The sequence below is a fragment of the Salvelinus alpinus genome, chromosome 26 (assembly GCF_045679555.1).
Source record: "Salvelinus alpinus chromosome 26, SLU_Salpinus.1, whole genome shotgun sequence".
Lineage (NCBI taxonomy): Eukaryota > Metazoa > Chordata > Actinopteri > Salmoniformes > Salmonidae > Salvelinus > Salvelinus alpinus.
The window spans coordinates 14,227,293-14,248,283 of record NC_092111.1 but is presented as its reverse complement, the minus strand read 5'-3'; the positions used below and the strand labels follow the sequence as shown (position 1 = coordinate 14,248,283).

The window sequence follows — 20,991 nt, the reverse complement described above, 5'->3', positions numbered from 1 at the left end:
TATAAATTGCCAGGCAGCACAATCCTAGAGAGTTCACTTTGTGCATCTTACACATTGATCAGAGACACGGAAACCGCTGCGCCCTTTTAACAAATGGTTGTCCAAGTAAATCAGCCAACTCGCCACTACAGCAAAACGATGGAAGGAAGTCAGCAAAAGGTGGAGGCTAATGTCTTACTACTTGGAGCGGAAAGCGTCGGTAAATCTGGTGAGCATAGTTGAATGAATCCTTAAAATTGAATTGCACTTTCATTCATGACGTTGACAATCTTTGTGCACGGTGAAGAGGGACTTTACTGTGATCGTTGAAAGTAGACAGGAGTTATGACGGCCAAATGCAATGTGAAATGGATTTCCTGTTGTAATACATTTTACTGTTCAACATGTCTCATTAATTACGCAATTTTGTGTCCTCAGCTCTCACGGTGCGGTTTCTCACTAGAAGGTTCATCGGAGAATACGGCGATATTGGTAAGTGCTGGTCTTTTGACTTGATCCATTGATAATTATATAATTTCAATCAAATCAATAGTTTACAGTATATCAAACCAAATATATAAATGGTTCGGATTTGTTTTGCATTTACAGAATCCATCTACAGTCACACTGACCGAATAGAAGGACGGGAGATCAGCTTCAATATCTGGGACTCGCTTTGCCCCCAGGTGAGGGAAAACATTCTAAATAATTTAGGCTACATGATAATAACTTTATAATGGTAACGACAGACTTTGATTAATGGATTCTCAAACAGGCAGGGCATACTGGAGTATTTCTATTCAACAAGGAGGTTAAAGGGTTGACTAAACACATGTATTTTTTCTTCATGTGTTTTAGAATGGTGAGGTCGAGGGACACATCAGTGACAGACAACTCCAGTGGGCGGACGGTTTCATCCTGGTTTATAGCATATGTGACCGTGCCAGCTTCAACGTGGTGCGGCAACAGGTGCAGCGCATCCAGCAAGCCAAAAGCAAATTCCCCGGAGCCCATCCCGTTATTATCGTGGGCAATAAACGTGACCTCCAGCATCGCCGCACCGTCTCCAGCGAGGAAGGACGCCTCCTCGCTCTTTCCACAGACTGTGGCTTCTTTGAGATCTCTGTAGCGGAGACATACCACGAGGTACAGCTGGTATTTCACGAACTGCTAGACCTTATCCGAGAGGCGAGGGCGCTGAAGAAGGGGGCAGCTGGGATCAAGGGTATTGTGAGAAGCATGTCCGCCGTTTTCGGAAGGAAGAGGACTGAGTAGTTCCAATATAGCTTAATACCAGAGACATTGAGATGTTACTGTAGTTCTGCATCTCAACAGCCCAGGACTTGTCCGTGCATAAAGTGGATGGTTATGTTTCCATATTGGAATAGGTCCATGCACAGCTCTATGATTTTAGGCCTAACTGAACTCAAGCTGGTTGGATTGTTACTCAAATGAGATGATTGACAATCAAATCCTATCAAACTGACAGGATTAAGTACTCTTGTGTCTGAGGTCAGGTGGCCTGAAGTAGCAGAAAAATGCCCTTAAATTGCCAACGTGTTAGACATGCCATTCAATTGCTAACTGTAAAGCAGAAGGGTTCTTGTTTAAATTCCTGGAAGAAGTATTGTGGAAAACCTATGTGCAATAGACAACTTATTTCTCTTCACAAATCTGTATCAGCAGGCAGAACGTTCTACGGGTCTGCTTGGTCTTATCGTTGGACTGTTGACAATCTATGTAAGACAGAGAAGTGAATGTGTAGCATTATAATGGCGTGATCATTACCTTTGCTCCCTTAGTTAGTATACAGACTCCAGTAGCTTTGCTGCGTTTCCATCCATGGCACCTACATCAATCACACCTTTTTAAGGTGTTTTTGAAAGGTCAGCCAGTGGGGGACCATTCTCTGTTCATTAATGTCAATACCCTCTATTTGTCTGAGAGTGCTGTACATTTCACGTCTTTGAAGAATGCCGAGGCCTACTTGACTTTTTCGTAGGGGTGTTAATGCAGTGGACAAACATGTCTATTTCAATAGCCTACTGATTCTTTCACTTTTTTTGTAACTTTTCATGAATTAATGAAACTGAAGTCATGTTTGTTATACAAGTCATTACTTTAACTGTACAAAGTGTACATACTACAGAACTTGGTCCTACAATTTCATAATAAAATGTGAAATGAATGCTTAAGTGAAGTCTTTATATTTTTTTCAAGCACTATTTGTCAAGCCATGCTGGAGATCTTTAATGTGCTGTAAGAGGGGAACTTCTTCTCACAATTCAACTAGAGGTAAAGATTAACCAAGTCACATCTCACTCCTCTCTCAGGATACTTAACAAATTACTGACAAATCTCAATGAAGGTTTCTAAGGTTATTCGGAGAGAGAAATCCTTCAGTGCTCTCTTAAATCTCTCATTCTGTCAATGTAGCGCTGAGATCGCAGAACTGAGCTTACCAAACCTAATCCCATAGACTCACTATGGGGACGGCAGTCAGCCCCCATCAACGTTGACCTTCTAACCAAGGTCAGTCACCCGGAATCCCTGGCACATCAGCTCTGCCTTCAAAGCCATTTCATCCGCTGCATTTGACTTCTCTGACCAAATGAAACGGGAACGAACAAGCATCCTCGATCACATCAAAAAAGGGGAGCTCGTGCCACTTCATTACCCCCTTACTTACTCACAGGTTCACTCTACATTTGACCTTGTGGGACCAGACAGGATCTAAATGTGGGAAGCTGACTGCTGTGGCCAAACATGGGAGTTCTCTATTCACAACACCAGGGCATCGCATGTCTAACCCCAGCAGAAACCACATCTCAAGGGACAGTTTGGTTTAAGGGGTAGGGAGGCTATGTGGGGGGCTTTGATAATGCTGTGAGTAGAGTGACGCACATCCAGCAGGAAGGCTATGTACAAAAGGTACTGATGAGCAGTTGATAGTAGAATCAGGTGTTTGTGTTCAGCAGGGCTGCAGAAGAGTCCTGCATACCCTGTAGTTCTCCAGGAGGGTGAGCCTCCTGCAATAACAAGCAATGGGGGGATTCCACAATGACAGACACTGAGCTTGAAGCAGTCCCCAGAGGCATTTGAGTCCACGTCTACACACGGTTTTAAAACGTGTATTGTCCACTGTGTCCTCATTGTGAGCAGATTCCCTGGTCCCTCCCTCTATGCAAATTATTTGACATAGTCTTTCGAAAATAATATTTATATACCTTAAGACATATTGTTGCCATAAGTCAATGGTTCCAGCTGTCAATGACTTTAGAGGGTGGGATAATTATTATTTAAATGGTTTTACTTTCCAGATCTGTCTACACTAAGATATCTAGTGACAGTGCGTGCCTGACTACCTCTTGAGATGGGCAGGAAGATCAGATCACATTCAGATCACAATTCGTTTTTTAATCATCTACACCTGTCTTAAAATCTGAACTCAATCAGAATGTGGATCAGGATAAAGGATGCATGTTACAACCAGGTATAAACAGGGCTAAAGAAGCAAAAAGTCCATGCCCACCTTCCGTAGTACAGAGCCTCTCATTCTTCTCCACGTGTTCCTGTCCTTACCACCACTGGTTGCCACAAGTTCACAACCTATTCTCCACTGACACTCCTCGTTTAGGTCCCGTTCCTCAGACGTAACCACATTGGGCTCACCAGGTCTCCTCTAGGCTCTCCTTAACCTTTACAAGAAAATGCTTTGAGAGAAGGAAGGGGGAGTCTCAACTGTCTAAATGAGCTTCCTTTTCTCGTTGTGGACACACAATGATGCTGTAGGAAAATAGATATACACATTCAAATCATATCTCATACACATAAATACTGTAATACATCACCAACACATGTCCATGGAGTTCAGGATTAACTAAATGGATAGTTCACCCAAATTACAAAAAAAGCATACTGGTTTCCTTACCCTGTAAGCAGTCTATGTACAAGGAATGAGAGCAATCCATGCTTTGGTTTAGTTTCCTTGGCAGTGTTTCCAAATGCTTATGTTGTAGCATTTGTGGCGCAAATCTCATTCAGTTCATGTTAGCAATTTTCACTCATGTCCAAATAATTCAAAAGTATCTCAAATGAAATGTTATGAGGTCCATTCGTTTAGAGCATTGTCTCCTGTTCTAAAATCTACACCCTCCCACTCCCTTCCATCCTCCTGAAAAATGTGACGCAAGCAACAACAAACGCTGGGTTCTTCAGTGCTTCAGTCAGTATTCATGAGTATGGATGTGAAGGTGCATGGCAACAACACCACCATTGTTGACACTTGTCTGTCAGAAGTGGGAGGGATCGTGCCAGTTGGAGAACAGGTTGCTGTGCCACACAGACTAAGAGCTGCCACGATGTCATCATTGTGGGACGGAACGGAGAAGGGAAACACGGTGTCCATGGCAACCAGTGCTGTCACTGTTGCCCACGCTCTCTTCCCCACGCCATCAAGAAATCAAGCACGCACCACCGGGGAGATCCCACAGAATGAACTCTACTTCCGATCAGCTGTGGGGGGGTTGGGAGGTTAGGGTCATGTTGGCAAGAGATAGTGGGTGTTTTTTTTCACAGCGAGGATTCTCTGGAAGCCCCCGGGGGTTTCACCTGTGCCAGCGAACGAGGAGCACAGAAACACACCTCGCAGCTTCTTGCAGGCACGTTGTTAACACACGTCGTTAACACACACACACACACACATACCAATCAATAACGACCAGAAGGCAGACAGCCATCAACAACATGGATGACAGCCATGTCAATACTATCGGACACGTAGTAAAACAGAGCAATGTCCAGCCTTGCCCCTCAAACGTCAATGTGTGAAATCCATTTAGAACGTTTATTTACTTTATTACAAAAGTAATATTGAATTGTGTTTGCTTGACAACTCAACCAACTATCAACATTTGAAAGGAGATGTATATACTGCTTGGAGAGTTCTGTCTGAGCCACTGGCTTTTGTATTTTTTTACACCCTTTTCCTCCTCAATTTCATGATATCCAATTGCGATCCAATTAAGATCTTGTCTCTTCACTGCAACTCCCCAACAGGCTCGGGAGAGGTGAAGGTCGAAAACATGTCCTCCGAAACATGACCCGCCAAACCGCGCTTCTTAACACCCGCCCGCTTAATCCGGAAGCCAGCTGCACCAGTGTGACGGAGGAAACACCATTCAACTGACGACCGAAGTCAGCCTGCAGCGTCGTCACTCTGGAGGCCCTGAGCCACTTGCTTCCTCCCATTACTTAACTTTTATTTTTGGTTGAGTTGGAGAAGTGAATCCTGAATCTTGCAATCACACAAAATAAACCGCTCTAGAGATGCATAAGAATGTTCATCTGCACTTTGTACTTCTACCAAGCCGAGGAGGATGGCTTCCTTCCAAAGGAGATTTTCCTTCCCACTGGTCACAGAAATCAATTCAACGTCAATTCCACGTTGGTTTAACATCATTTTATTGAAATGACGTGGAAACAACATTAAATCAACCAGTGTTCCCAGTGGGGCTTTAAGTCTGGGTTGTTGTTCTAAGCATGTAACAAATGTATTTGCAAACAGTGCTATAGAGACGGGTGGGGTGTTTACCAACAAAACCGATGTGTGCACTATTACGAGGCCAAAACAGACAGGGTTGGCTTACAATCTAAGGATTATTGACAACATGTAAGCTATATTTCGTCTGCAAATGTTTACTGAAAACGTTCATTTGCCCAATAAGCACTTGCTGTTTCTCAAATACACGTCAAATACACGTCCCTTTTTCAGGACCCTGTCTTTCAAAGATAATTCGTAAAAATCCAAATAACTTCACAGATCTCATTTGTAAAGGGTTCAAACACTGTTTCCCATGCTTGATCAATGAACCATAAACAATTAATGAACATGCACCTGTGGAACGGTCGTTAAGACACTAACAGGTAGGCAATTAAGGTCACAGTTATGAACACTTCGGACACTAAAGAGGCCTTTCTACTGACTCTGAAAAACACCAAAAGAAAGATGCCCAGGGTCCCTGCTCATATGCGTGAACATGCCTTAGGCATGCTGCAAGGAGGCATTATGACTGCAGATGTGGCCAGGGCAATAAATTGCAATGTCCGTACTGTGAGACGCCTAAGACAGTGCTACAGGGAGACAGGATGGACAGCTGATCGTCCTCGCAGTGGCAGACCACGTGTAACAACACCTACACAGGATCGGTACATCCAAACATCACACCCGCGGGACACGTACAGGATGGCAACAACAACTGCCCGAGTTACACCAGGAACGCAAAATCCCTCCATCAGTGCTCAGACTGTCCACAATAGGCTGAGAGAGGCTGGACTGAGGGCTTGTAAGCCAGTTGTAAGGCAGGTCCTCACCAGACATCACCGGCAACAACGTCGCCTATGGGCACAATCCCACCGTCGCTGGACCAGACTGAACTGTCAAAAAGTGCTCTTCACCGACGAGTCGCGGTTTTGTCTCACCAGGGGTGATGGTCGGATTCACGTTTATCGTCGAAGGAATGAGCGTTACACCGAGGCCTGTACTCTGGAGCGGGATCAATTTGGAAGTGGAGGGTCCGACATGGTCTGGGGCGGTGTGTCACAGCATCATCGGACTGAGCTTGTTGTCATTGCAGGCAATCTCAACACTGTGCGTTACAGGGAAGACATCCTCCTCCCTCATGTGGTACCCTTCCTGCAGGCTCATCCTGACATGACCCTCCAGCATGACAATGCCACCAGCCATACTGCTCGTTCTGTGTGTGATTTCTTGCAAGAAATGTCCGGGAACTTGCATGTGCCTTGGTGGAAGAGTGGGGTAACATCTCACAGCAGGAACTGGCAAATCTGGTGCAGTCCATGAGGAGGAGATGCTCTGCAGTACTTAATGCAGCTGGTGGCCACACCAGATACTGACTGCTACTTTTGATTTTAACCCCCCCTTTTTTCACTGATACATTATTCTATTTCTGTTAGTCACTTGTCTGTGGAACTTGTTCAGTTTATGTCTCAGTTGTTGAATCTTATTATGTTCATACAAATATTTACACATGTTAAGCTTGCTGAAAATAAACGCAGTTGACAGTGAGAGGATGTTTATTTTTTTGCTGAGTTTACATAGCCATATTAGCAGAGACGTGGCAACATTCAAAACACTTCAAAACAAGAGATGGTATCAAGAACAAGATAAAACTAGCTGAAATGAGCCATCTACCATACAGCCTTTTACCTCTGAGCTGTGAATGCAGTATTGTTGTGATGTCGTCAACCCGTCCGTCTATATTAATAGAGAATAAAGATTGATTGATATAGACAGAGCTGTTTGGCAACTTGTGTCCTTAAACCTATGTCAGTTAGTAGCCTCATCATACACAAAATCACCGTATTTTACCATTCTGCTTTTTTATATGGTATATCTAAAAGAGGCGGGGGATAAAAAACAAGGGGAAATAAAAGCCATGATTCCTGTATTTTCACAGAACATGTAACCAAAATACAGGAATCAGGTCTGTGTGAATGGTTCTCTGCTTTTTTGCAGGTAAATCCATTAACACTTCCATTGTTTAACACCTTCCTAAATTGAAATGCACCCCCCCCCCCCCCCCCCCAACCCCTACCTCTTCCAATTTGCCAGTTATCCACTGACATGTATAAAAGCAGTATACCTGCAAGAAAGTGGTAAACACGGGGCTGTTTAAAGGGGGTAATAAAAACGTTGCCTTGTATTTTTTAAGGGTAAAAGGAAACTGAAATGGAATGAAAACAGGATGCTAGCTGACTAAGCCTATTTGCAGTGCAAGAGGAAGGTACACTGACACTCACACACACACAGTGTGGAGTAAACGGGTCACTCCGACACTCACCTGTGCCTGAGGGCCATCTGTGTCTTTCTCCAGACACAGATTGAAGTGCCCCTCCAAATCAGATTGGTCTATAGAGACCCTGCCTCTCTGTGTGCAAGGTATTATTTTCTCTCTTCAGCTGCTCCCCCCCCCCCCTCTCCCTCTCTCTGCCGCTCTCTCTCTCTCAAACATAAACACACTGGAGCTCTCCTAAGGTGAGTGGATGGTATGATATGAAATTATTAGGTTCCTAACAGTCTGTTGACGCACAAAGAAGATTAACTACTTTTGTCATTGTGTCTTACTCTGTGTGTGTGTGTGTGTGTGTGTGTGTGTGTGTGTGTGTGTGTGTGTGTGTGCGTGCGTGCGTGCGTGCGTGCGTGCGTGCGTGTGTAACAGTTTAACAGTATTGCTTCCATCCCTCTCCTCACCCCAACCTGGGCTTGAACTAGTCACCCTCAAAGCATCGTTACCTATCACTCCACAAAAGTCGCAGCCCTTGCAGAGGGAAACAACTACTTCAAGGTCTCAGAGCGAGTGTCATCACCGATTCAAATGCTACTAGCGCACACTGCTAACTAGCTAGCCATTTCACACCGGTTACACGTGTGTGAGAGAAAGGCCCATTGTGAGAGTGTGCGTGTGAGCATTTGAACGTGTCTGTTACTATGAGTTTATTATTTGACTTCCTCCTGTTAGGTACCTCCCTGATCAAACACATCTTATCTCCACACCCATGGTTTTTACAGGACTTGACCTGTCACCTTTAGGGATTGGCTCCTTGAAAAGGCTTTGTTGGGTGAGTGTCTGACTCCTGAGATGCAATCAGGGCACCTCAGTGACTCTGTCTATTGAGCTGTCTGATCTGCATCTGGGTTGACCCTTGACCTCTGACCTACACAGGCACTTTGTTACATGTAGCCTGAGTCACCCAGCAGACAGTGTACATTGTATGATACTGACTCTATTGACTGGCTGAGGGCAGATGACAGTACTGAAATGTCAGATAATATCATAATTATCATAAATGTCAGACAATGTCATAATTTCTGCAGTTTTTCTCTCCCTATCAAATGCTAAAGCCGTCCTGTGTCGGAGGATGGCCTAGTGGTAGTGCTGCCATTTACTGTACAAATAAATAAGTTAACAAGGATCCATTGGATTGCCGTTCATGTAGGCTAATGTCATTTCTCAATGTGGATTTCAGCAGCTGAAGAGAGAAAATAATACTTTGCCATCAGCGTGTAGTGTACCTCTGTATACATAACCTCAGCCTTTCTGTCAAGCTCACTTTCTTCGAGACAAATAGACATGTGCGCGAGTCATTTTTTTGCAAAGCATAGCTGAATGTGTAAAACCCATAATCGTAAGTAAGTGGTTTCAGGTAGCAAGTGTCTGAATCATCTGGTAGGATTGGCCTTCAAGTTTGCTGATCTCACTTTCTTTGTTGAAGGAGCGCAGTCTGAACCCAACCCCCAGACTACATCTTGGCATCATGCCTATATCAAGATAACGACCGTCAAAATGTCCTTTTGTACATGCGTTCTTTTATGTTGGACTGTTGAGTGTTAGAATGTCCGTTTCAGCAGTAAGGTGCCTTGTTTCAGTGTTCCCTGGCTGAGATAGTAGAAAACTACTCTGTTTGGTAGACAATGACTCAGCCCAATCTCAGCCCAATAGCTACCCTCCCATGGAGAGTGGTGGACCCCTAGCAGAGTCCGCTAATCATTAAGCTCCATGTTCAATTGACTGGAATGTGCTTGGTACCACTCACACCCTGCCAAGAGCTCCATGCACTACCCAGCGAGAAACAAACAAATGTAGCTACTGTTTGTTGATGCTAGCTGGACGGACATGCAGACCCAAAAACAGACACCCTGCAGACAGCTCTCTGCTAGACACATCCGCATTTTTACTACCATACTCCGTTAGGTATGGACATTCAGTGCACAGTACTCACATGAATGCAGAGATGTACTGTACCTAGGAAACCTATTAAAGTCTTATTTCAGCTTATTTGGGAAGTACTACTGCTGCTGGGTACAGATATATTTTTTACAACCCCCCCTAGAGAAGACAAGAGGGATCGCAGGATTTATTGTACTTCTATCTATACCGCACACACGCACACGCACGCGCACACGCACGCACCTCATTGACAGCTTCTTACTGGCATGTTTGTGTGTGTCTTTGTGCCTATGGCTTCATGTAGTTGTTTTTCTCTATGTAGTCATTTCCCCCCCAACACACTCACACACCACTACTACTGTGTCTGGGAAGAGGGGACCGGTTGAGTGTGAGTTGAACGAAGTGTGACGCTTTCTCCACCCTCCAGACGTGGCATGCTACGACAAGACTGCAGAGGCCACGGCTACTGCATCGGAACCCCATGATGCCCACGATACGAATGTTGCATAAAAGAGAAAGGTGATACCTAGTCAGTTGCACAACTGAATGCATTCAAACAAACCCCTTTGAATCAGAGTGGTGCATGGGGCTGCCATAATCAAGGTCCATGTCACCGGCACCCAGGGAGCAGGTGGGGTTAACTGCCTTGCTCAAAGGCAGAACGGCAGATTTTTCCAACTTGCCGGCTCTGGCATGCAAACAGCAACCTTTTTGGCTACTGGCCCAATGCTCTTAACCGTTAAACTATCTGCCATCTATGGACTCTGTGTTTTGTTGTGTATTGCTTTTATCCTGTAACCCCCTTTTTAATACTGAGAAAATCTATTAAATAGCAGTGGAGACTGACTGTCTGCCTCCTGCCTGTGTCTGGTATTGAGATTGAAAGAACCTTGTGGTGTTTATCAAATCACATTTTATTTGTCACATGCTTCGTAAACAACAGGTGTAGACGAACAGTGAATCTTACAGGCCCTTATCAACAATGCAAAGACATTTTTTGTAAAAATGATGCAAGGAATAAATACACAATGAGTAACGCTAACTTTGCAACATACTGTACACAAAGTACCAGTGTCAAGTCGATGTGCAGGGGTACGAGGTAATTAAGGTAGATATGTACATATAGGTAGCGGTACAGTAGGCAACAGGATAAATGTTAGCAGCAGTGATGAGTCAAAGTTGGTGCAAAAAGGGTTAATGCAGATAGTCAGGGTAGCTATTTGGTTAACTATTTAGCAGTCTTATGGCTTGGGGGTAGAAGCGCTTCAGGGTCCTGTTCATTCAAGATTTTGCATCGATACCACTTGCCGTGTGGTAGCAGAGAGAACAGTCTATGACTTGGGTGGCTGGAGTCTGACAATTTCCTCGGACACTACCTGGTATATACACGCAGTACTCTCTGTAGCGCCTTGCGGTCGGATGCCAAGCGGTTGCCATACCAAGCGGTAATGCAACCAGTCAAGATGCTCTCAATGGTGCAGCTGTAGAACTTCTTGAGGATCTGAGGGCCCATGTCAAATATTTTCAGCCTCCTGAGGGGAAAGACACGTTGTCGTATCTTCTTCCCGACTGTGTTGGTGTGTGTGGATCATGTTAATTCCTTAGTGATGTGGACACTGAGAAACGTGAAGCTCTCGACCCGCTCCACTACAGCCCCGTCGATGTGGATGAGGGCGTGCTCGGCCCTCCGTTTCCTGTAGTCCACAATCAGCTCTCTTGCCTTGCTGATGCTGAGGGAGAGGTCGTTGTCCTGGCACCACACAGCCAGGTCACTGGCCTCCCTATAGGCTGTGTCATCGTCGTTGGTTATCAGGCCTACCACCGTCGTGTCGTCAGCAAACTTAATGATGGTGTTTATGTGTAGGAGGGGAGAACAGTAAATCCTTTGATCCCTCTATATTTAAACCATTCACAGCAAAACATAGCTACACCCACCATAGAGACATTTCCCATACTGAAAGGTCACATTTACACTTTGAACCTTCACACACACACAGGACAGAGTAATTTGGTTGAGAGCGTTTACAGAGAAAGGTCCAAGTCATCTACCAGGATGAACATCCCACTGCTGACTTGCCTCTGAAGCTAACCAGGGTTGGTCCCTGGATGGGAGACCAGACACTGCTGGAAGTGGTGCTGGAGGGCCAGTTGTAGGCACTGTTTCCTTTGTTCTAAAAATATCATGCTCCAGGGCAGTGATTGGGTAGGGTGCCATCTTCGGATGGGATGTTTAACGGGCGTCCGGACTCTTTGTAGTCACTAAAAATGCATGACTCTCTCTGTAGGGGTCCAAAACAAATCATCATGCTGGGAGGATAGATTACTGTATGTGTTATGGAGAAACTTAAGTCTGTCACACACTACATTATCTTAATACATCTCCCCGTTTTAAAACAACCCTTTTGGACATGAGAGGAACACCTGGGAGCTTGCGTGTTGTGAAAGGTTCTACATGAACTGCCTCGTAATATGGAAGGTGATGCAACCATAGGGTTCCAAAAATGTACTACAGTATGTTTTTGGCTCAAGGTTGACACAAATTCCGTCAGTTGTTTACATGATTTAAGTGCATACGATTTATTGTTACGTTTTTATTAATATCGAGGTCCAGTTAAACGAGGGATAACCTATATTAAACAAGGGATAAAATAAAACATTTAGTCATGCACATTCCATCCACTCCACTTCCTGTTGCGCAACACTGAGAGTGACACAATTCTCATCCCTCCTTTTCCTTATAAAGCAGATATAGCAGACTACGTGCTTCAGCAGTCTTGTTCAGTTAAGACTTTTCTCCCCTGGCTTGGCTAGTATGAACTAAAAACATCCATTGTTTTGACCTGACAATTAATGACAAACTCCAGCCTGCATATCTGTCCTGGTTGAACTCTGAAGTTACTGCATATTGGCTCCAGGCCACAGAAAGCCAGCAGTTAAATAATCTATCCTCATAAGTAGACCAACTTCACAATCAACTTGAACCTTGCTCCAAATCACCCCCCTGGACAGCAGCAGGGGACAAAGAAGGAGCTGGTTGGCTAATGATTAACCAGAGTGACCTCTTGGCAGAGACTCTCTAAGTGAGAGAAGGACTCTTAGAAAAACAACTTGGTCGAAACCAACCGCGCCACGCCGTTTGCAAATAAACAGCACTGAGGTCAGCTTGCTCCTCTGACTGTCCCCTATTCCTGGCATTCCAGGGGGCACGTCGGCCCCCTCCGGTCCTGCATTCCACACATAGCAGGTTCCTCATGCCACACAGGGCGCAGGAGGGGAACACAGAGCCCTCCTCTCACTCCTTGCGCACCTGGGCTGCCAAAGGGTGAGCGGCTCAATCGACGCGGATCGCTAGCATCGCTTCGCGCACCTGTGCCTCAGATCAGCTGATCGTTACGCTGGCAGCTAAATTAAAATCACGTGCCGAGATGTCCGACCCTCTGCCATTTCTAATAAGAGGGGCATCTGACCTTTTGACCTTGACTAAGGTTTATCTTCTGTGGCCGGGATATCTTGCAACAAACTATAGACATCTACTTTGTGCATGACACAAGTACTTTTACCAACAATTGTTTACACACAGATTATTTCACTTAAAATTCACTGTATCACAATTCCAGTTGGTCATAAATTTACATACACTAAGTTGACTGTGCCTTTAAACAGCTTGGAAAATTCCTGAAAATTATGTCATGGCTTTAGAAGCTTCTGATAGGTTAATTGACATAATTTGAGTCAATTGGAGATGTATCTGTGGATGTATTTCAAGGCCTACATTCAAACTCAGTGCCTCTTTGCTTGATATCATTCAAAAGAAATCAGCCAAGACCTCAGAAAAGAATTGTAGACCTCCACAAGTCTTGTTCATCCTTAGGAGCAATTTCCAAACGCCTGAAGGTACCACGTTCATCTGTACAAACAATAGTACGCAAGTATAAACACCATGGGACCACGCAGCCGTCATACTGCTCAGGAAGGAGACGCGTTCTGTCTCCTAGAGATGAACGTACTTTGGTGCGAAAAGTGCAAATCAATCCCAGAACAACAGCAAAGGACCCTGTGAAGATGCTGGAGGAAACAGGTACAAAATTATCTATATTCACAATAAAATGAGTCCAAAATCGACATAACCTGAAAGGCCGATCAGCTAGGAAGAAGCCACTGCTCCAAAACCGCCATAAAAAGCCAGACTACGGTTTGCAACTGCACATGGGGACAAAGATCGTACTTTTTGGAGAAATGTCCTCTGGTCTGATGAAACAAAAATAGAACTGTTTGGTCATAATGACCATCATTATGTTTGGAGGAAAATGTGGCAGGCTTGCAAGCCGAAGAACACCATCCCAACCATGAAGCTCGGGGGTGGCAGCATCATGTTGTGTGGGTACTTTGCTGCAGGAGGGACTGCTGCGCTTCACAAAATAGATGCCATCATGAGGGAGGAAAATTATGTGGATATATTGAAGCAACATCTCAAGACATCAGTCAGGAAGTTAAAGCTTGGTCGCAAATGGCTCTTCCAAATGGACAATGACCCCAAGCATTCTTCCAAAGTTGTGGCAAAATGGCTTAAGGACAACAAAGTCAAGGTATTGGAGTGGCGATCACAAAGCCCTGACCTCAATCCTATAGAAAATTTGTGGGCAGAACTGAAAAAGCGTGTGCGAGCAAGGAGGCCTACAAACCTGACTCAGTTACACCAGCTCTGTCAGGAGGAATGAGCCAAAATTCACCCAAATTATTGTGGGAAGCTTGTGGACGGCTACCCAAAACGTTTGACCCAAGTTAAACAATTTAAAGGCAATGCTACCAAATACTAATTGAGTGCATGTAAACGTCTGACCCACTGGGAATGTGATGAAAGAAATAAAAGCTGAAATAAATCACTATTATTATTATTATGATCTTTCACATTCTTAAAACAAAGTGGTGATCCTAACTGACCTAAGACATGGAATTGTTACTAGGATTAAATGTCAGGAATTGTGAAAAACAGAGTTTAAATGTATTTGGCTAAGGTGTATGTAAACTTCCGAGTTCAACTGTATGAGCACCGGGGCAAACTAACACAGCAGTTCATTCCCTCGCGGAGCGGTGGCCAATGCTCGTTCCTTCCATTCTTTCCGAGCAGGGTTTGTTCGGCTCTAAAAATCAAATCAAATCAAATTTGATTGGTCACAAACGTGTGTTTAGCAGATGTTTTTGCGGGTGTAGCGAAATGCTTGTGTTTCTAGCTCCAACAGTGCAGTAATATCTAACAAGTAATATCTAACAATTTCACAACAATACACACATATCTAAGTAATTTAATTTGTATTGGGAAGGGTTCGTTCGGTCCTCCCGAGCAGGGGTCGTTAGTCGATGGCGGGTTCGGTTGGCAATGGCAGGTCGCCGGCTGGCCTGGTGGCGTGGTAATGTTGGGTGTAGACTCTAGCAGCTGCGTCAGGTGTGTCCCCAGTGTCTGTAGTCACAGGGGACACAAAACATACAATTAGAGCATGTACTGGCCAACAATTAGAGAAGAGGACGTTGGTGGCACCTTAAATGGGGAGGACGGGCTCCTGGTAATGTCTGGAGAGGAATCAGTGGAATCGTAATTGTATAGTAATTAGTTTGGGGAGGAAGGAGGTGATAGGGAATTGGCAACAGCTACCTCAAGTCAACGTAGTCTATTCCAATCTGGGAGATCACGACACACAGTGCAAGCAAACAAATAGTTCATGCAATTCAATTTTACACGCGAGGATGTCAGAAGGTGAATGCAATCGTTGTCAATAACACACTTGAGTTAAATGCCCTGGTAAATAGGGGATGATGGCCAAATCAAAAGACATGCTGCTAATAGAAACATAAAGGCAGAATGGCAGTCTAGTCTAACGTGTGACACAACACACGGTACATACCGTAAGGTACATACTCACTCACATCAGCAAATACATACATTTGCACATCTAATATACACACATTGCCAAAAAAGGTATATTACATTTTTGGAATGTTGCATTTTTCCAACAAAAGGAACGTCATGCACACACAACATAAACGGATGTACTCACTCAGACAGACATTCACTTACACAGATCAGCCGACACACACATTCACAACTTAAACATTAAGCGTCTGAATCGATATGAACACGGAATCTTCCATGCCTATAGGACTATGACAGGTTCTTGGAGGCTCGTTGTCATAAGTTTCTAAATTACTATTCAGTTCTCCAACATTGGCCATAGGTGGCCCCGTAATGACATTCTACCAGGCCAACCAACCATGCTCTCATGGTGTCAGTTATCGTTTTCATCGAAGGGCTCTGGTGAAGCCTAGAGTAAGGCCTAGATGTACTAAGCGTTTGCATCATACATTATATTTACAGGTTAGGCAACAGAATACTGCAAGCCAAACATCGACCGTACCCTGTCAGGTGTTCTGCTATTGGCTAATCACTTTGGGCAAGATGGTCCTTCCCCATGTCCTGCCTTAATTTAAGTCCTTTTTAAAGAGCTAGCAAAAGCCCTACAACTCTGTTTGGTCGCCCCAGCGTTCCATAGTTTCAACTGGTGACTGGCCAATAGCAGAACACCTTACAGGATGTTATAGGACAGGGGAAATGTACCAGTCCCCCTGTCACAATATACACACCTTGATATGCACATGCACACACATTACACATAACATAAGTACACGATCAAAAGAAAGTAAAGTATGAGCCAGAAACCTGTAACACATGGTTCTCATTGGATTGGTCCCTTTAATACCCCCGCTCTTTATTTCTCTGCATAAGAATAACAGTATAGACCGGCATCAATTCTGGTCCATGCTGGTCTGTGCTGGTCGGATACTGGTCAAGTTGGTCTGACCAGAATGGTCAAGTTGGTCTGACCAGAATGGTCTAGCTGGTCAAGCTGGTCTGACCAGCATGGTCTACCTGGTTAGGCTGGCTGACTAGCTGGTCAAGCTGGTGATGCTGGTGACCAACTAATGCTGGAATGCTGATGATGCTGGTATGCTGGTGACCAGCTTATGCTGTTATGCTGGTGACCAAGCTGGTCCATGCTGGTCCAGCTGGTCAAGTTGGTCTTCAAAACCACGCCCATCATTATCATATTTCACAGCGTGCTCTATTGCAGTTAGATTTTTAGAATTGTTTGTTTCAATATGTTTTTGTTTGTTGTGTTTTGGCACATGTACATGTGCATTGATTGATTAATTAATGTTATGCTACAAAAAGATTAATAACATACAGTTTTCTAAACCAATTCAATCTGTTAGTTGGACTTATTTCACCCATTACTGAAATGGTTGTTCCAGTTTAGATTATTTAGGTAGTCTAATTTATTCATCTTTCTAACCCTGACAATCATTATTTTCTTGCAATTTGTGGGTGAATAAAAGTTCAACTAGGAATGAAACATCATAATGTGACTTAACTATGGATTTGCTTGTGACCAGCATATACCATATACCAGTGTCCAAAACAAAGTGAAGGCTGGTCACCAGCAAAAACACAGCGAAGGCTGGTCAACAGTGTTCAAAACACAGCGAAGGTACCAACAAAAACACAGCGAGGGCTGGTCAACAGCAAAACCAGAACTCGTCACCAGCATATGCTGGTCTATGCTGTTTTTCAGCAGGGTTGCCAGAGCTTTGACAAGAAGACATGACAATGAAATGTGGAAATGACATGTTCACCCCCAGTCTTTCCACTAGACGTTGGAACATTGCTGCTGGGACTTGCTTCCATTCAGCCACAAGAGCATTAGTAAGGTCGGGTACTGATGTTCGGGGTGATTAGACCTGGCTCGCAGTCGGCGTTCCAATTCATCCCAAAGGTGTTCTATGGTGTTGAGATCAGGGCTCTGCGCAGGCCAGTCAAGTTCTTCCACACTGATCCCAACAAACCATTTCTGTATGGACCTCGCTTTGTGCACGGGGGTATTGTCATGCTGAAACAGGAAAGGGCCTTCCCCAAACTGTTACCACAAAGTTGGAAGCACAGAATCCTCTGTAGCGTTAAGATTTTTCTTCACTGGAACTAAGGGGCATATCTCGAACCAAGAAAAACAGCCCCAGACCATTATTCCTCCTCCACCAAACTTTGCAGTTGGCACTTTGCATTGGGGCAGGTAGCGTTCTGACAGCTGCCAATTCCAGATTTGTCTGTCGGACTGCCAGATGGTGAGGCGTGATTCACCTCTCCAGCCGATGCTTGGCATTGCGCATGGTGATATTGCTTCCAGAGGCAGTTTGGAACTCGGTAGTGAGTGTTGCAACCGAGGACAGACGATTTTTACGCGTTAAGCGCTTCAGCACTTGGTTCCGTTCTGTGAGCTTGTGTGGTCTACCACTTCGCGGCTGAACCGTTGTTGCTCCTAGACATTTCCACTTCACAATAACAACACTTACAGTTGACCGTGGCAGCTGTAGCAGGGCAGAGATTTGACGAACTGACTTGTTGGAAAGGTGGCATCCTATGACGGTGCCACTCATTACCCCGATCCACCAGCCTTAACATGGTGGCCAGGGTCATAGAGGGGGTTGACATGGTCGTTCACGTGCTACTGTAAAAATTGCCTTGTCCAGAGCTCTTGGCACTGGTAGCCAAATAAAACTTTAAAGAGGCAGCCAGATTAGGGAATTCTATGCCATGTAAAACCCTTAAAGAGGTAGGGTGATATGAAGGTGGATATGAAGGGGGATAAGAGGGGTTTCTTATGTGGTTAAGTGGGTGTTTTGGACATTAGGCAAACCCTAAAGCCTGTTTTCCAAGGAGAGTAACGTGACTCCGATCTAAACATCATGTTTATAGGGGACCTTCGCCACCTGAGAGAGTTGGGTACCGTTTTTTGTTCTCATTGTATCAGAAGGCAGTCACCCAGTTAACTCTACAGAGTATTATATCAAGTTGCTAGCTTCTCTGTGTCAATATCCTGTAAATTCAGAGCACCACTACAGCTTCTTAGGTGTCATCATCATCTCTCTCCCAATGCTCAGAAGTTCTAGTTGACCAAAGCTTCAAACATGGCCTTCGTTAACCCAGTAGAAAGATCAGGATAACTCCCTCTGGATCCCCTGTCTTCTCTACCGCTGTTTATGTTCCCCTTGTAGGCACTCATCTGGTGCAACACGGAGATTTCCGCTGTTTGTGATGTCCATTCTGTAATTTTATTGGGTAACCCTGCTAGCATGAAGAAGAGATTAGAGTGTGGAGGCAAGATAAGCCTAGTTTAAGCGCACTACACTGCTTCCTGAGTTTGACTTGGATCGATTTCCCTGTTTGTGGGTGTTTGAAGGATCTGCATTTATAAGTGCCATTGCATTGAGCACAGCCATTACACTTGTAATTTCCATCCAGTAGGGGCGCAAATAGACGTTGTTCAGGAATATCTTGGGGTGGTAAATCAGAGTGTACCAATTGGTCTCTGAGATTTCTGCCCCGCGAGAATACGACCAAGGGAAGGTCCGAAAACACACTACCAAGACTATCATCGGATTTTAGAATGTGCCAATATTTGTGAACGATTCCCTTGATTTGTTCAGAGCGCTTTGAATAGCGGGTAGTTAGAATGCAAGAATGTGTCTTTTTGCGAGACTGCCCTTGAAAAAGGTCATGTCTCGTTTTGTTTTGAATTTTCTCAATGGCAATATTAATCTGATCATTTTTGTACCCCCTCTCCTTGAACTTTCTTTGTGTCTCAGCCATATTTCTGTTGAAATCTGATTGTTTTTCCACCTACTTATAGCAATTGGTAGGGATGGGTAGCCACAGCCAGTCGCTTCAGTGTTAAGCAACTCGGTTAAGCGTGGGTGAAAAGTAACCACACTCTAAATTTAGACAACTCAATTCGATTAACAACTTTGTTACTGGAGATCTGCTAGACCAGTGGTTCCCAACCTTTTCCTTTTCCGGGGTAAATTACTACCAGATCATTGTCCAAAGCTCTAGAGAACCACCATTCGTGGAATTGCTGAATTTGATCAGTCAAATGTATCAGTGAATGCCGTACCCAAACTGTTGCTCTAGTGTAACTAGCTGTGCATTTTTAGAGTGGAAAAGACGCAAAGGAATCATTTGAATTTTATTTTCACTGTATACCAACGGGAGCGAAGTTGTCTTTTAGCTTTTGTCATGTGTTGATCTTGGGGGCTATATATTTGGTAGCTGTACGATTCATATTGTATACTTAGATTGTTTGTGCTTCAGATCCATTGCAAATATGTTTGCGTTGATTGGTGTGGTGGGTCTCCATGCTCCTCCTGGGGGTGTGCACTTTCACACTCCCCATCATGGATTTAAAAGCGTTGGGTAGATGGAGTTTCCAGTATTCGGTGGAGGGGAGATTTCTGGTGGGCACTTTGGGCAAGTGTGGATAATTAGAACCACCCCAAAAATGTGGCTGCAACCTCAATGTAAAACTATCCACAAAATGCATTTCTTCATGATCAGAAAAGGTTGGCTTCTCACCGTTCTACTCTGCATCACCACTATCTTTGTTTTTTTATCTTGGACAGCCATCCTATTTCTTTTTTAAATGCCCTCCGGTTGCCGGACTTCCAGTACAGTAGCTCTGCACGTCATTGTCTCAAATGTACGACACAGCCGGGCGATGACCTCTAGTTTCAGAAGTGCTTCTGACCTCTATGTGGACGCTGTGCTGTGGTGGAGAACTCTGCCAACATCAAATGCTCTAACTATGTAGACCTCATCAACTCCAATGATATCATCATCAGATTGTACAAGGCAGTAACCAAGGGCTATGAGGAGGATGTGGGGAGCAGGACCAGCCATCACGTCATCTACCCGAAGAGTGCCATGGATCTGGACAACACCACTAGTCTCCTGCTCTTTCATTTCAAGACTATGGATCTCCAGTGGCTACTCGGCGCAGTGACTGATCCTAAACCCAAGATTAAAGCCAACAAAGATTTGGTATTGGTTCTGAATCCTGTTTTCATGAAATATGTTCATGAAATCTGGCTTGACTATAACATCCACTGGATTCATGGCTTTGATATTTGCTTTAAACATTTGTGACGAGGTGAATGTGTATGAATTTGTGAAAGACATAAATGGGAACTGGCACCACTACATTAAACACTAACTGACAAAACGTTTGATACTGGACAAGAACACAAAGGGCCAGTTTCCCAGATACAGATTAAGCCTATTCCTGGACTAAAAAGCAAGCTCAACGGAGCCTACGAGTACAATGTTATCACGAAGCTCTCTGAAAAACACAAACTACACGTATTTAGAGGATGTCGATAA

At 44.4% G+C, this 20,991-nt stretch overlaps 1 protein-coding gene and 1 pseudogene across 1 annotated transcript; both read left to right on the top strand.

Annotated features, from left to right (window-relative positions):
* The first annotated feature begins 27 nt into the window (after positions 1 to 27).
* LOC139554792 (ras-related and estrogen-regulated growth inhibitor-like protein) lies at positions 28 to 2,174 on the top strand. The gene is made up of 4 exons (XM_071367940.1): positions 28 to 208; positions 418 to 471; positions 589 to 665; positions 838 to 2,174. Exons 1-4 carry the CDS (start codon positions 94 to 96, stop codon positions 1,252 to 1,254), a joined length of 663 nt encoding a protein of 220 aa, XP_071224041.1. The 5' UTR covers positions 28 to 93; the 3' UTR covers positions 1,255 to 2,174.
* Positions 2,175 to 4,220: 2,046 nt separating this feature from the next.
* On the top strand, positions 4,221 to 20,991 carry LOC139554314 (CMP-N-acetylneuraminate-beta-galactosamide-alpha-2,3-sialyltransferase 1-like; annotated as a pseudogene).